This window comes from Heptranchias perlo, chromosome 13 (genome assembly GCF_035084215.1).
Source record: "Heptranchias perlo isolate sHepPer1 chromosome 13, sHepPer1.hap1, whole genome shotgun sequence".
NCBI classification, from domain to species: Eukaryota; Metazoa; Chordata; class Chondrichthyes; order Hexanchiformes; family Hexanchidae; genus Heptranchias; species Heptranchias perlo.
The window spans coordinates 65,127,683-65,141,129 of NC_090337.1; the positions used below are offsets into that span (position 1 = coordinate 65,127,683).

The window sequence follows — 13,447 nt, forward strand, 5'->3', positions numbered from 1 at the left end:
CCAGACCCACACCACCCAGACCCACACCACCCAGACCCACACCACCCAGACCCACATCACACAGACCCACACCACCCAGACCCACACCACCCAGACCCACACCACCCAGACCCACGTCCAGACCCACGCCACCCAGACCCACATCACACAGACCCACACCACCCAGACCCACACCACCCAGACCCACACCACCCGGACCCACATCACCCGGACCCACACCACCCGGACCCACATCACACAGACCCACACCACCCAGACCCACACCACCCAGACCCACACCACCCAGACCCACATCACCCGGACCCACACCACCCGGACCCACATCACACAGACCCACACCACCCAGACCCACATCACCCAGACCCACATCACACAGACCCACATCACCCAGACCCACATCACACGGACCCACATCACCCGGACCCACACCACCCGGACCCACACCACCCGGACCCACACCACCCAGACCCACATCACCCAGACCCACATCACACGGACCCACATCACCCGGACCCACACCACCCGGACCCACACCACCCAGACCCACATCACCCAGACCCACATCACACGGACCCACACCACCCGGACCCACACCACCCGGACCCACACCACCCGGACCCACACCACCCGGACCCACACCACCCGGACCCACACCACCCGGACCCACACCACCCGGACCCACACCACCCGGACCCACACCACCCGGACCCACACCACCCAGACCCACATCACTATGCGATTTCCTGGTGACAGGTTCATGTTTTTTAGTCAGTGAGAGGGCAGAGACACTGTTGATATTGAATTTCATTTATTGACGAGTACGGAGCAGTCTGGCCCCAGCCCTGAGATAATCCACATCAGAGACTCGAGAAGCAAACTGGTGATCTGAAGTCGGAACCTGCCAGTTGAAAGTCTGAGACGTGCTAATTTTTAACGGACAGGTTAACCCTATCACATCAAATTCCTGCTCACCTCATTTTAACAAAATCCCCTTGTTTAAAATGAACGGGTTAATGACTGTGTTGAAGTAGCACACAGAGGAATGTCAAACCCTGCTGAGATCCATATGATGACAGGCAAAAGAATCGACACACATAAAACACAAGCCTGGGAGCTAAGGACTGAAAGACAGGCTGAGCCCTGCAGATCACTGAATAAATACATTATATAGAGGCTCACCGCCCACTGTAAATGTGGAATAATTTAGATAATGTGGCACTCGGTAATCTTTTCTGTCACCAGTGCACATCTGGATTTTATGCACACTTCAATTCACACATGGACAGGCTCACGATAACTCCTCCACGATTGGACATACTTGCAGTCACAGGAACTTGTGCTCACATCCTCTCGTAATTATAACTGGCCTGTAATGGACTTGGCTGTGAGCCCGTGGCTATTGGAGTCGTCTACAGCCACACATCTTGGCGAAACACACGTCCCTGAGATCTCACAGCATAATGGGGGTAGTGTTGCCAACCCTCCAGGATTGCCCTGGAGTCTCCAGGAATTGAAGCTTCATCTCCTGGAGCAAAACCAGAGAGGGAAATCATCGGGCCATTAAAATAAATTCCGGGTTTTATTTTTTCTTCTTTGAACATTTTCATTTATTAGTTATAAAAGTATCGGAGAAGGGGGAAAAAGGCTGTTGGACTGGGCGAGGCGGCTGCAGGCGGGAGGTCATGTGATGGAACCGCCAGGAATTCATCTAACTAGAGTTGGCAACCCTAAAGGAGGACTGAGTGTGACTGGGTGGATGCTGGGTTATGGAGAGATAAGGAGACAGACATCCACAGAGTTGACATCGCAGGTGCAGAAACTTCAGACTGAACAATGACACCAAGAAACAGACAGCATCAAACAGGGAACCTGCCATGTTATGGGGATACCAGAGGCTCTTGGGACGTTTTACCACGTTAAATGTGCTGAATAAATGCAAGTTGTTGCTCCTCTTCAGGTACCCGAATGCATAAATCTTTCTGAGTTGCAGTGAACTCCGCCCATGTGCATGTTTAGAGGTGTGGGTTATGAGGTTTGAGTTCACTTTGTATTAATCGGACAGGCACTACAATAAATACACTTATTAAACATTAAGATCAACTCCAAGCAGGTCCTGGAAGATGGAGCAGAGAAGGGTCTTCATGTGTGTCACATGGGGCCCAGGCACTGGTTATAAAACCACTAGTAATATTAATCAGTTCAGATATAAGTCACTTTGATTGCAATTGAATTATATCATCTGCTCCATGGCACAGGCCTGTCCTGCTCATCACCGGGTTCATTTAACAATCTCTCAGCTGTGAAGTGATGGCCCAGTAAAAATGGACAGAGAGGGTAAGAGAGAGGCATGGAGAGAGAGAGGGGGGGTGGGTGGAGAGAGATAGAGGTGGAGAGAGAGGGGGGGAGAGAGGGAGGGGGTCGGGGAGAGAGAGAGGGATAGTGGGGTGGGGGAGAGAGAGAGGGACAGTGGGGGGAGAGGGAGGGGTGGGGGGCGAGGGAGAATGGTGGGGATGTGAGAGAGAGTGTGGAGAGAGGGAGAAGGGTGGTAAGGTGAGAGAGAGGGTGTGGAGAAAGAAGCTGAAGTGGGGCAGAGAGAGCTGGGGCAGAGATAGAGGAAGAGAGGTGGGGCAGAGAGAGAGAAGGAGAGAGGTGGGCAGAGAGAGAGAAGGAGAGAGGTGGGCAGAGAGAGAGAAGGAAAGAGGTGGGCAGAGAGAGAGAGAGGGAGAGGGAGGTGGGGCAGAGAGAGACAGTGAGAGAGGTGATGCAGGGAGAGGATGGAAGAGCGAGGGGGTGGGATAAGAGAGAGAAGTGGCGCAGAGAGAGAGAGGGAGTGAGGTGGGGCAGAGAGAGAGAGGGAGCGAGGTGGGGCAGAGAGAGAGAGGGAGTGAGGTGGGGCAGAGAGAGAGAGGGAGCGAGGTGGGGCAGAGAGAGGGAGCGAGTGGGGCAGAGAGAGAGAGGGAGCGAGGTGGGGCAGAGAGAGAGAGGGAGTGAGGTGGGGCAGAGAGAGAGAGGGAGCGAGGTGGGGCAGAGAGAGAGGGAGCGAGGTGGGGCAGAGAGAGAGAGAGAGCGAGGTGGGGCAGAGAGAGAGAGGGAGCGAGGTGGGGCAGAGAGAGAGAGAGGGAGCGAGGTGGGGCAGAGAGAGAGGGAGTGAGGTGGGGCAGAGAGAGAGAGGGAGCGAGGTGGGGCAGAGAGAGGGAGTGAGGTGGGGCAGAGAGAGAGAGGGAGCGAGGTGGGGCAGAGAGAGAGGGAGCGAGGTGGGGCAGAGAGAGAGAGAGCGAGGTGGGGCAGAGAGAGAGGGAGCGAGGTGGGGCAGAGAGAGAGGGAGCGAGGTGGGGCAGAGAGAGAGAGGGAGCGAGGTGGGGCAGAGAGAGAGAGGGAGTGAGGTGGGGCAGAGAGAGAGGGAGCGAGTGGGGCAGAGAGAGAGAGGGAGCGAGATGGGGCAGAGAGAGAGAGAGGGAGTGAGGTGGGGCAGAGAGAGAGGGAGCGAGGTGGGGCAGAGAGAGACAGGGAGCGAGGTGGGGCAGAGAGAGAGAGGGAGTGAGGTGGGGCAGAGAGAGAGAGGGAGTGAGGTGGGGCAGAGAGAGAGAGAGGGAGTGAGGTGGGGCAGAGAGAGAGAGGGAGTGAGGTGGGGCAGAGAGAGAGAGGGAGTGAGGTGGGGCAGAGAGAGAGGGAGCGAGTGGGGCAGAGAGAGAGAGGGAGCGAGATGGGGCAGAGAGAGAGAGGGAGCGAGATGGGGCAGAGAGAGAGAGGGAGCGAAGTGGGGCAGAGAGAGACAGGGAGCGAGGTGGGGCAGAGAGAGAGAGGGAGTGAGGTGGGGCAGAGAGAGAGAGGGAGCGAGGTGGGGCAGAGAGAGAGGGAGCGAGGTGGGGCAGAGAGAGAGAGAGAGCGAGGTGGGGCAGAGAGAGAGAGGGAGCGAGGTGGGGCAGAGAGAGAGAGGGAGTGAGGTGGGGCAGAGAGAGAGAGGGAGTGAGGTGGGGCAGCGAGAGAGAGGGAGCGAGGTGGGGCAGAGAGAGAGGGAGCGAAGTGGGGCAGAGAGAGAGAGAGCGAGGTGGGGCAGAGAGAGAGAGGGAGCGAGGTGGGGCAGAGAGAGAGAGAGGGAGCGAGGTGGGGCAGAGAGAGAGGGAGCGAGGTGGGGCAGAGAGAGAGAGGGAGTGAGGTGGGGCAGAGAAAGAGGGAGCGAGGTGGGGCAGAGAGAGAGAGGGAGTGAGGTGGGGCAGAGAAAGAGGGAGCGAGTGGGGCAGAGAGAGAGGGAGCGAGATGGGGCAGAGAGAGAGAGAGGGAGTGAGGTGGGGCATAGAGAGAGGGAGCGAGGTGGGGCAGAGAGAGAGGGAGCGAGGTGGGGCAGAGAGAGAGGGAGCGAAGTGGGGCAGAGAGAGAGGGAGCGAGTGGGGCAGAGAGAGGGAGCGAGGTGGGGCAGAGAGAGAGAGAGGGAGTGAGGTGGGGCAGAGAGAGAGAGGGAGTGAGGTGGGGCAGAGAGAGAGAGGGAGCGAGTGGGGCAGAGAGAGAGAGAGGGAGTGAGGTGGGGCATAGAGAGAGGGAGCGAGGTGGGGCAGAGAGAGGGAGTGAGGTGGGGCAGAGAGAGAGAGGGAGTGAGGTGGGGCAGAGAGAGAGAGGGAGCGAGTGGGGCAGAGAGAGGGAGCGAGGTGGGGCAGAGAGAGAGAGAGGGAGTGAGGTGGGGCAGAGAGAGAGAGGGAGTGAGGTGGGGCAGAGAGAGAGAGGGAGCGAGTGGGGCAGAGAGAGAGAGGGAGCGAGGTGGGGCAGAGAGAGAGAGAGGGAGTGAGGTGGGGCAGAGAGAGAGAGGGAGTGAGGTGGGGCAGAGAGAGAGAGGGAGCGAGGTGGGGCAGAGAGAGAGAGGGAGCGAGGTGGGGCAGAGAGAGAGAGAGAGCGAGGTGGGGCAGAGAGAGAGAGGGAGCGAGGTGGGGCAGAGAGAGAGAGGGAGTGAGGTGGGGCAGAGAGAGAGAGTGAGTGAGGTGGGGCAGAGAGAGAGAGGGAGCGAGGTGGGGCAGAGAGAGAGAGGGAGCGAGGTGGGGCAGAGAGAGAGAGGGAGCGAGGTGGGGCAGAGAGAGAGAGGGAGCGAGGTGGGGCAGAGAGAGAGAGAGAGCGAGTGGGGCAGAGAGAGAGAGGGAGCGAGTGGGGCAGAGAGAGAGAGGGAGTGAGGTGGGGCAGAGAGAGAGAGAGGGAGCGAGGTGGGGCAGAGAGAGAGAGGGAGCGAGGTGGGGCAGAGAGAGAGGGAGTGAGGTGGGGCAGAGAGAGAGGGAGCGAGTGGGGCAGAGAGAGAGAGAGCGAGGTGGGGCAGAGAGAGAGAGGGAGCGAGGTGGGGCAGAGAGAGAGAGGGAGTGAGGTGGGGCAGAGAGAGAGGGAGCGAGTGGGGCAGAGAGAGGGAGTGAGGTGGGGCAGAGAGAGAGAGGGAGTGAGGTGGGGCAGAGAGAGAGAGGTGGGAAGAGCGAGGGGGTGGGATAAGAGGGAGAGGTGGGGCAGAGGGAGAGATGTAACAATCTCATGGCGCTGTTGGCAGAATCCAAATCCTTTAACGTTGGTCCCATCAGGAAGGGAATCGAGCCGTACTTTGCTTTGCAGTGGCTAAATACACACTCACATATGATGTCAGAAGGTCGTCCATTTTGTAACCCTTTAATCAAATAAACAAATGGTTAAAGAATGAAATGCAGTTTGCCCCACACTGCCGTTCTGGTCACTGACCATCCTTACCAGTGAGGTTTCGCAGAGAATCTTTCCACCTCGGACCAGACTGCCGACCGACATGTGGAAGTATGTGCTGCCACTGCACCAGTTTGAGATTTTATTGAATGGATGAGTCACTAAAGCTACCTGCAAGGAGAGAGCAGAGAAACATCAAGAGCCTGAGCGCAACTCATTGACCTGGAGTTGGGCCATCCCAAGGATCGGGGACCTCAGTCGCTGCAAATTATCCTTACTGAAACATGGATACAAATAGGAACCATTCCACTAAACTGTCAATCAGGACAGAATCATCACCATTCATACTATTGATGGACTCCATAGTCTACCAGTACATCCTCACGTACAGTCATGTCTCCATGACACTGCTATTCTCTTTGACACCTTGTAATCCAGTGTTTCTATGTGAAACCAACAATAGCAACCTGCATTTATGCAGCACCTTTATTGTAATAAAACGTCCCAAGGCGCTTCACAAGAGCATTATCATATCATAATGTGGTACAGCACAGGAGGAGGCCATTTGGCCCATCATGCCTGTGCCGACTCTTTGAAAGAGCCATCCAATTAGTCCCACTCCCCCATCCTTTTCCCATAGCCCGGTAAATTTTTTCCCTTCAAGTATTTATCCAATTCCCTTTCGAAAGTTAGTCAGGCAGTGCATTCCAGATCATTACAACTCACTACCTAAAAAAATGCTTCCTCATGTTGCCTCTGGCTCTTTTGCCAATCACCTTAAATCTGTGTCCTCTGGGCACTGACCCTTCTGCCACTGGAGACAGTCTCTCCTTATTTGCTCTATCAAAACCATTCATGATTTTGAACACCTCTATCAAATCTCTTTTCAATCTTCTCTGTTCTAAGGAGAACAACCCCAGCTTCTCCAGTCTCTCCACATAACTGAAGTCCCTCATCCCTGGTATCATTCTAGTAAATCTCTTCTGCACCCTCTTTAAGGCCTTGACATCCTTCCTAAAGTGTGGTGCCCAGAAATGAACACAATACTCCAGCTGAGGCCAAACCAGTGATTTATAAAAGTTCAGCATAACTTCCTTGCTGTTGTACTGTATGCCTCTATTAATAAAGCCCAGGATCCCATATACTTTTTTAACAGCCTTCTCAACTTATCCTGCCACCTTCAAAGATTTGTGTACATACACCCCCAGGTCTCTCTGTTCCTGCACCCCCTTTAAAATTATACCATTTAGTTTATATTGCCTCTCCTCATTCATCATACCAAAATGTATCGCTTCACACTTCTCTGCATTAAATTTCATCTGCCTTCAGACAAAACTTGACACTGAGCCACAAAGAGAGATACTAGGACAGGTGACCAAAAGCTTGGTCAAAGTGGTAGGTTTTAAGGAGTGACTTAAAGGAGGAGAGAGAGATGGAGAGGCGGAGAGGTTTGGGAGGGAATTCCAGAGCTTAGAACCTGCACGGCTGAAGACACGGCCTCCAATGGTGGGGCGAAGGAATCTTTACATTGGGAGGGTGCTGTTGACTCTCTTGTATAAACTGGTGACCTCCAGAGTCCTAATAACACTAGTGACCATGTGGGTGCTGAGAGCTACTGTAAGTCTCCACTAACCTATCAATGGTAAGATATCTCTGAGGGGGTGCAGCACCACTGGCCATAAACAGGACAACGTCACACCCAGAGGTGGTGACTCCCAATTGAGTGTCAATCTTCCTGGACTGTGATGCATTTCCAAAGTATTAATAGGTGGAACGCCTGAAGTCTGTCCCAGGGATGTCACATATGCAAAGGGCAAAAGAATGATGATTGGGTCAAATAGTCATTTATCTGTTAAATTACCAATCAAATATTCAATTGATGTGAGCAAATAAAAAGTTGCACAAATTACCAATGAGGATTCAGTAACCAGCAGAAGATTTCATTTGTGACGTTGATAAGGGCCATTCCAGTGCTGTGGCAGGGGCGGAAACCTTAATGGAGAGTTTCAATCATGGAGTTGTAGGAAAGATGGGCACGGATTTGGGAGTCGACAACACGTTCAAAGGAATTTGGAGAGGAAAGGGAGGTGGGAGATGGGGCGGTAGCATGCAAGGACAGAAGGTTGTAAGGTCAGAGGGGTCAAGGATGGTTTTTTTCAGGAGGGAATGATGACGATGGTTTTGAAAGAGAGAGGGACAGTACCTGAGGAGACAGAACCACTCATGTTAGCAAGCACAGGGGCCAGGGAGGGAAGTTGGGTGGTCAGCAGTTTAGTGGGAATAGGGTCGAGTGAGCAGGAGGTGGGTCTCATGGCCAAGATGAGCTCAGAGGGGAGATGGGAGAGAAACTGGAGAGAGAAAGAAGAGGGTTCAGGGCTCGGGCATAACAAACATTCAAAAAAAATTACACACTTCTCAATAGGCTCATTAAACTTACTCATAGAATTGATCATTTAACATTAGAAATGACTGCAGGATACTTCCCCCACCTAGGCCTGCACTCTGTCACGTGCCTGGGGCTTGTGTTGGACAGTTTACCTGGGCCTTGGCTGCTGCTGATTTTCCAGCTGCCTTGGATGTATGTGAGAGACAAATGCCTCATGGTAGGTGCAGAATCTACGTCCTCCTGTGGAATTACAATACCCAAAGTGCACCACCACAAGCCATGTGATATGACAACCAGGTAGAAAAGGACCAGGGAGCTTTTGTGAACACACTGTGTGTGAGTGAGTGAGTGAGTGAGAAAGAGAGATGCATCATAGGCATTATGGCTTTCACCCTGCTCCTCGAACTAGAATGACTGGACTGTGCCAATCAGGCAGAAACTTTACAAAGGACAACAGTACATGTGGTGTCAATGAATTTTCAGAAGACATTTGATAAGGAGATTTGTTACAAAAGTCAAGCATACGGTATAAGAGGAAATTTATCAACATGGACAGAAAGTTGGTTGACGGACAGGAAACAAAGAACAGGTTTAATCAATGTTGCTCAGATTGGAGAAGGGTTGGGAGCGGTGTGGCCTAGGGGTCAGTGCTGGCTCTACTTTTGTTCCCAGTATATTTGGAGTTGGGAGATAGAGAGCACAATATTGGAACTTGCTGACAACACAGAACTAGGGGTTTGGCAAACGGTGAGGAGAAATGTAAACGACTTCAGAAAGACATAGGTCAGCAGAATGGGCAGAGAGGTGGTAGATGCCGTTTAATGTGGACAAGTGTGAAGTAATACATTTTGAAAGGATAAACAAATATACACTCAATGCAAAGACGCTAAAGGATGTGGATAAGCAGAGAGAGCTAGGAGTTCCTATACATAATTCCTTGGAGGTGCTGATAGATAAAGCTATAAAAAGACCAATAGCATTTTACTTGGGTAAATGGTGTTTCTACTGAATTTCCACCAAAGTTACGGCAGCACAAGGAGAGAAGATCTGAGGAAATTCACCCTTAGAGTTATAAATAGGGACATAGATTGTCATATATCGGTTAGGTCACAGATATGGTCCAGTGTAAGAAAAGTACCCGTGGCTTAAAGATCGTTTGGGGAAATGCCCTGTAAACTGCCTGAAATGTTCTCAAAAGGGAGTTTTAGCTTAAAAGACACCCAGTCAAAATGGAACAGAATGTTGGGAAGTTGCTGCGATGCAAAGCAATTCAAACCACACAGTTTCTAACCTAAAACCGTGCAGGCTTCTAAGCTAATTAAGCCATAATGGCTTGTGTAGACAAACAAGACATTCCTTGCTATAGTTAGAAAGCCATTTGGAAGACTTGGTTCAGGAAATAACTCCTAGGCGTGAAATAAACCTGTCACACTTTACAATCTTTGTTACTCATTTTGTTAAAGTGACTCTTTCTATTAATGGTTTGTTCTTCACACTGCAGGATGACCCTGACTACATCAATTTATATCTATTAACTGTTCTTATACTCAATGCTTAACTTCAAGTTGCGATTTTGTAGTTAATAAGCATGACTTACTGTCTGACTTCTTTGATGATTTGGCAAGAAAGTGTTAATTCATTCACTCAGTCGCTTGTGGGTGTCCCGATTGGGAGTTGGTGAGGTGAACTCAGATTCAATCTAAACTGGGTGATGTAAGGTGGTTCAGTGAGCTGACTCAGGCACCCTTCACTCCTAGGCCTAAAGCTGGGTGATAAACCCCAGGCAGTCCCTTAGCGAGGGAGATAAGGATTCCACTGGTTCCTTGGCTTGTATTTGTCAGGATACCGAAACCCAGCATTCCTACAGCTGTGTGCAGTTATTGGGTGTCCCATTATAGAAAGGGCATTAAAGCCATAGAGAGCAAACAGTGTGGATTCACCAGGGTGATGCCAGGAGTGGGAAACCATAGTGATGAGGAGAGACTGGAGATACTCGGGCTGTTTCCACTGGAAAGGAAAAAGCTAAGAGGAGATTTAATTGAGGTTTTTAAAATTCAGCAGGATTTTGATGGGGTGAATGAGGAAAAACGATTTCCTCCGGTTGGGGAGCCAGTGATGAGTGGTCACCAACATAAAATTGTAACTAAGAGTGGAGGGAGAGATTAGGAGAAATTTCTTTGCACAGAGAGTTGTTGGAGCCTGGAACGCTTTGCCACAGGGAGCAGTCAACTGTGGCTCAATGGGTCTGTGCTCTTGCCTCTGAGTCCAAAGGTTCAAGTCCCACTCCAGAGACTTGAGTACAAAATCCAGGCTGATACTCCTGGTGCAGTACTGAGAGAGTGCTGCAATGTCTTTCGGATGAGACGTTAAACTGAGGCCCTGTCTGCCCTCTCAGGTGGATGTAAAAGATCCCATGGCACTATTTCGAAGAAGAGCAGGGGAGTTCTGGCCAATATTTATCGTTCAACCAACACCTAAAAACAGATGTCCTGGTCATTATCACATTGCTGCTTGTGGGACCTTGCTGTGCACAAATTGGCTGCCGAGTTTTCTACATTACAACAGTGACTACACTTCAAAAAGTATTTCATTGGCTGTAAAGCACTTTGGGATGTTCTGTGGGCGTGAATGGTGCTGTAGAAATGGAAGTCTTTCTTTTTTCCTTTTTAGTTGAGGTAGACACCATTGCATCTTTTAGGGGAAAATGGGATAAACGTTTGAAGCAGGAGATACAGGGCTTTGGGGAGAGAGTAGTGGGATTAGTTTTGGATTGTTCCAGCAAAGAGCTGCATGGACCTCTCTGGTTCTATGATCCTATATGCCCTCCAAAGACATTTGCAAAAACTGTGCATTGCTATTTAACAGTTTTTCCTGCATTCTTCAGATGTCATTGAGTGGACGTAACATGCCTGAGCTGCCAGTTCCACACCAGATTGTGCCCGGAGTAAGAAGGACTAGAGTTGGTAACACTAGGTCTCCGTGTTGCTGCCAAGAACACAAACTGCTGCTGCTGTAGCTCAACTTTCTGTATCAATCCAAACCTTCTAAACAGGATCGCTGGAGAGGACTCCTGCATTCCACGGCTCCTGTCCGTGGGAACCTTTTCCAGACAGTCTCGTCAACGGAAACTCTGTCCCTTGTCTGCAGAGCAAACCATCACTCACCAAGGCTGCTGAAGCAGGAGGAAATTTGTGTCTCACCCTTCAGTCTGCCCAGCACAGTTTCTCCAAGTCTTTCACTGCTTCCACCAGGAAGCAATTTGTTGAGCCTGCTGTCCTGTCTAGGGTTAAAGATGATTGGACCAGCTGTTTCTCTTCTCTCAATGTCTTTTTGTGCTCATCAAGGCGAGGGATGCCAGCGATGGCATATAGAGTGCTGAGTACATCAGGTGCCTGGTGTCAGTCTCAAGCACTCCCAGGTCAGGTACAAGAAAAAGCTCCCTCTACACTGCCCCAGCAATATGCCTCAGCCCCCAGTCTCACGTGAGCATCCCACAGGGTGACATTTAACCATTTCTCGTCCATAGTCCTGTCACTTTACATTGGAGCCCTATAGCTAGCAGAGAGAGGGGAGACGTTTCACCAGTTCAGGCAGATCCCAGAGGTGAAAGGCAAGTGTCTAAACCAATGTACCTCCTGTTCTTCTGTTCCGTGCTGGGAGTTCAGCATCGCTCAATAACCCATCGTGTTCCCTACAGCAGGAGGGCAAAGGGGGTGGGAGAGAGGGGTCCATGGTAGAATAACCAAAGAGGGACGTGTGGCCTTTTCTCACTCCTGAATTCCTTGTGTTCTCATACATGTGGAAATCACCCTGTGCCATGTTATTGGACGAACACTTCAAATATTGCATCAAATTCTTCCATCTGCTATTTTAATGGTTGAAAATTCACTGTTTTAATAAAATTCCTAACTGTCGCTAATCGAAAGAGATAAACAGCGTCACTGAAGCAGCACACAGGAAGCTCAACCTTCTGATTTGACCTTTTTAGAAATTCCCGTATGGCTCTCTCAATATCACCCCCTGGGGAGATCAGGAGATCCCCATTCACCCCCTGGGGGGATCAGGAGATCCCCATTCACCCCCTGGGGGGATCAGGAGATCCCCATTCACCCCCTGGGGGGATCAGGAGATCCCCATTCACCCCCTGGGGGGATCAGGAGCGCCCCATTCACCCCCTGGGGGGATCAGGAGATCCCCATTCACCCCCTGGGGAGATCAGGAGCGCCCCATTCACCCCCTGGGGAGATCAGGAGCGCCCCATTCACCCCCTGGGGGGATCAGGAGATCCCCATTCACCCCCTGGGGGATCAGGAGATCCCCATTCACCCCCTGGGGAGATCAGGAGCGCCCCATTCACCCCCTGGGGAGATCAGGAGCGCCCCATTCACCCCTTGGGGAGATCAGGAGCGCCCCATTCACCCCCTGGGGAGATCAGGAGCGCCCCATTCACTCCCTGGGGGGATCAGGAGCGCCCCATTCACCCCCTGGGGGGATCAGGAGATCCCATTCACCCCCTGGGGAGATCAGGAGTGCCCCATTCACCCCCTGGGGAGATCAGGAGATCCCATTCACCCCCTGGGGAGATCAGGAGCACCCCATTCACCCCCTGGGGAGATCAGGAGCACCCCATTCACCCCCTGGGGAGATCAGGAGCACCCCATTCACCCCCTGGGGAGATCAGGAGGTCCCATTCACCCCCTGGGGAGATCAGGAGATCCCATTCACCCCCTGGGGAGATCAGGAGATCCCATTCACCCCCTGGGGAGATCAGGAGATCCCATTCACCACCTGGGGTGATCAGGAGCACCCCATTCACCCCCTGGGGAGATCAGGCGATCCCATTCACCCCCTGGGGAGATCAGGAGATCCCCATTCACCCCCTGGGGAGATCAGGAGATCCCATTCACCCCCTGGGGAGATCAGGAGCGCCCCATTCACCCCCTGGGGAGATCAGGAGATCCCATTCAGCACCTGGGGAGATCAGGCGCACCCCATTCACCCCCTGGGGAGATCAGGAGTGCCCCATTCACCCCTTGGGGAGATCAGGAGATCCCATTCACCCCTTGGGGAGATCAGGAGCACCCCATTCACCCCCTGGGGAGATCAGGAGCTCCCCATTCACCCCCTGGGGAGATCAGGAGATCCCATTCACCCCCTGGGGAGATCAGGAGATGCCATTCACCCCCTGGGGAGATCAGGAGATCCCATTCACCCCCTGGGGAGATCAGGAGATCCCATTCACCCCCTGGGGAGATCAGGAGATCCCATTCACCCCCTGGGGAGATCAGCAGATCCCATTCACCCCCTGGGGAGATCAGGAAATCCCATTCACCCCCTGGGGAGATCAGGAAATCCCATTCACCCCCTGGGGAGATCAGGAGTGCCCCATTCACCCCCTGGGGA

The 13,447-nt window shown here is 52.4% G+C and overlaps 1 protein-coding gene across 1 annotated transcript in view; it reads right to left on the bottom strand.

Annotated features, from left to right (window-relative positions):
- Positions 1 to 5,174: 5,174 nt before the first annotated feature.
- The window catches only part of LOC137331665 (unconventional myosin-VIIa-like), a 252,700-nt gene continuing 244,427 nt past the window's right edge, over positions 5,175 to 13,447 (bottom strand). Inside the window, exons 48-49 of the mRNA XM_067995609.1 lie at positions 5,710 to 5,829; positions 5,175 to 5,629 (exon numbers count right to left, since the gene is read on the bottom strand). Of these exons, the coding sequence (XP_067851710.1) occupies positions 5,543 to 5,629; positions 5,710 to 5,829 (207 nt within the window). The 3' untranslated portion in view covers positions 5,175 to 5,542. The remainder of the gene's footprint in view (positions 5,630 to 5,709; positions 5,830 to 13,447) is intronic.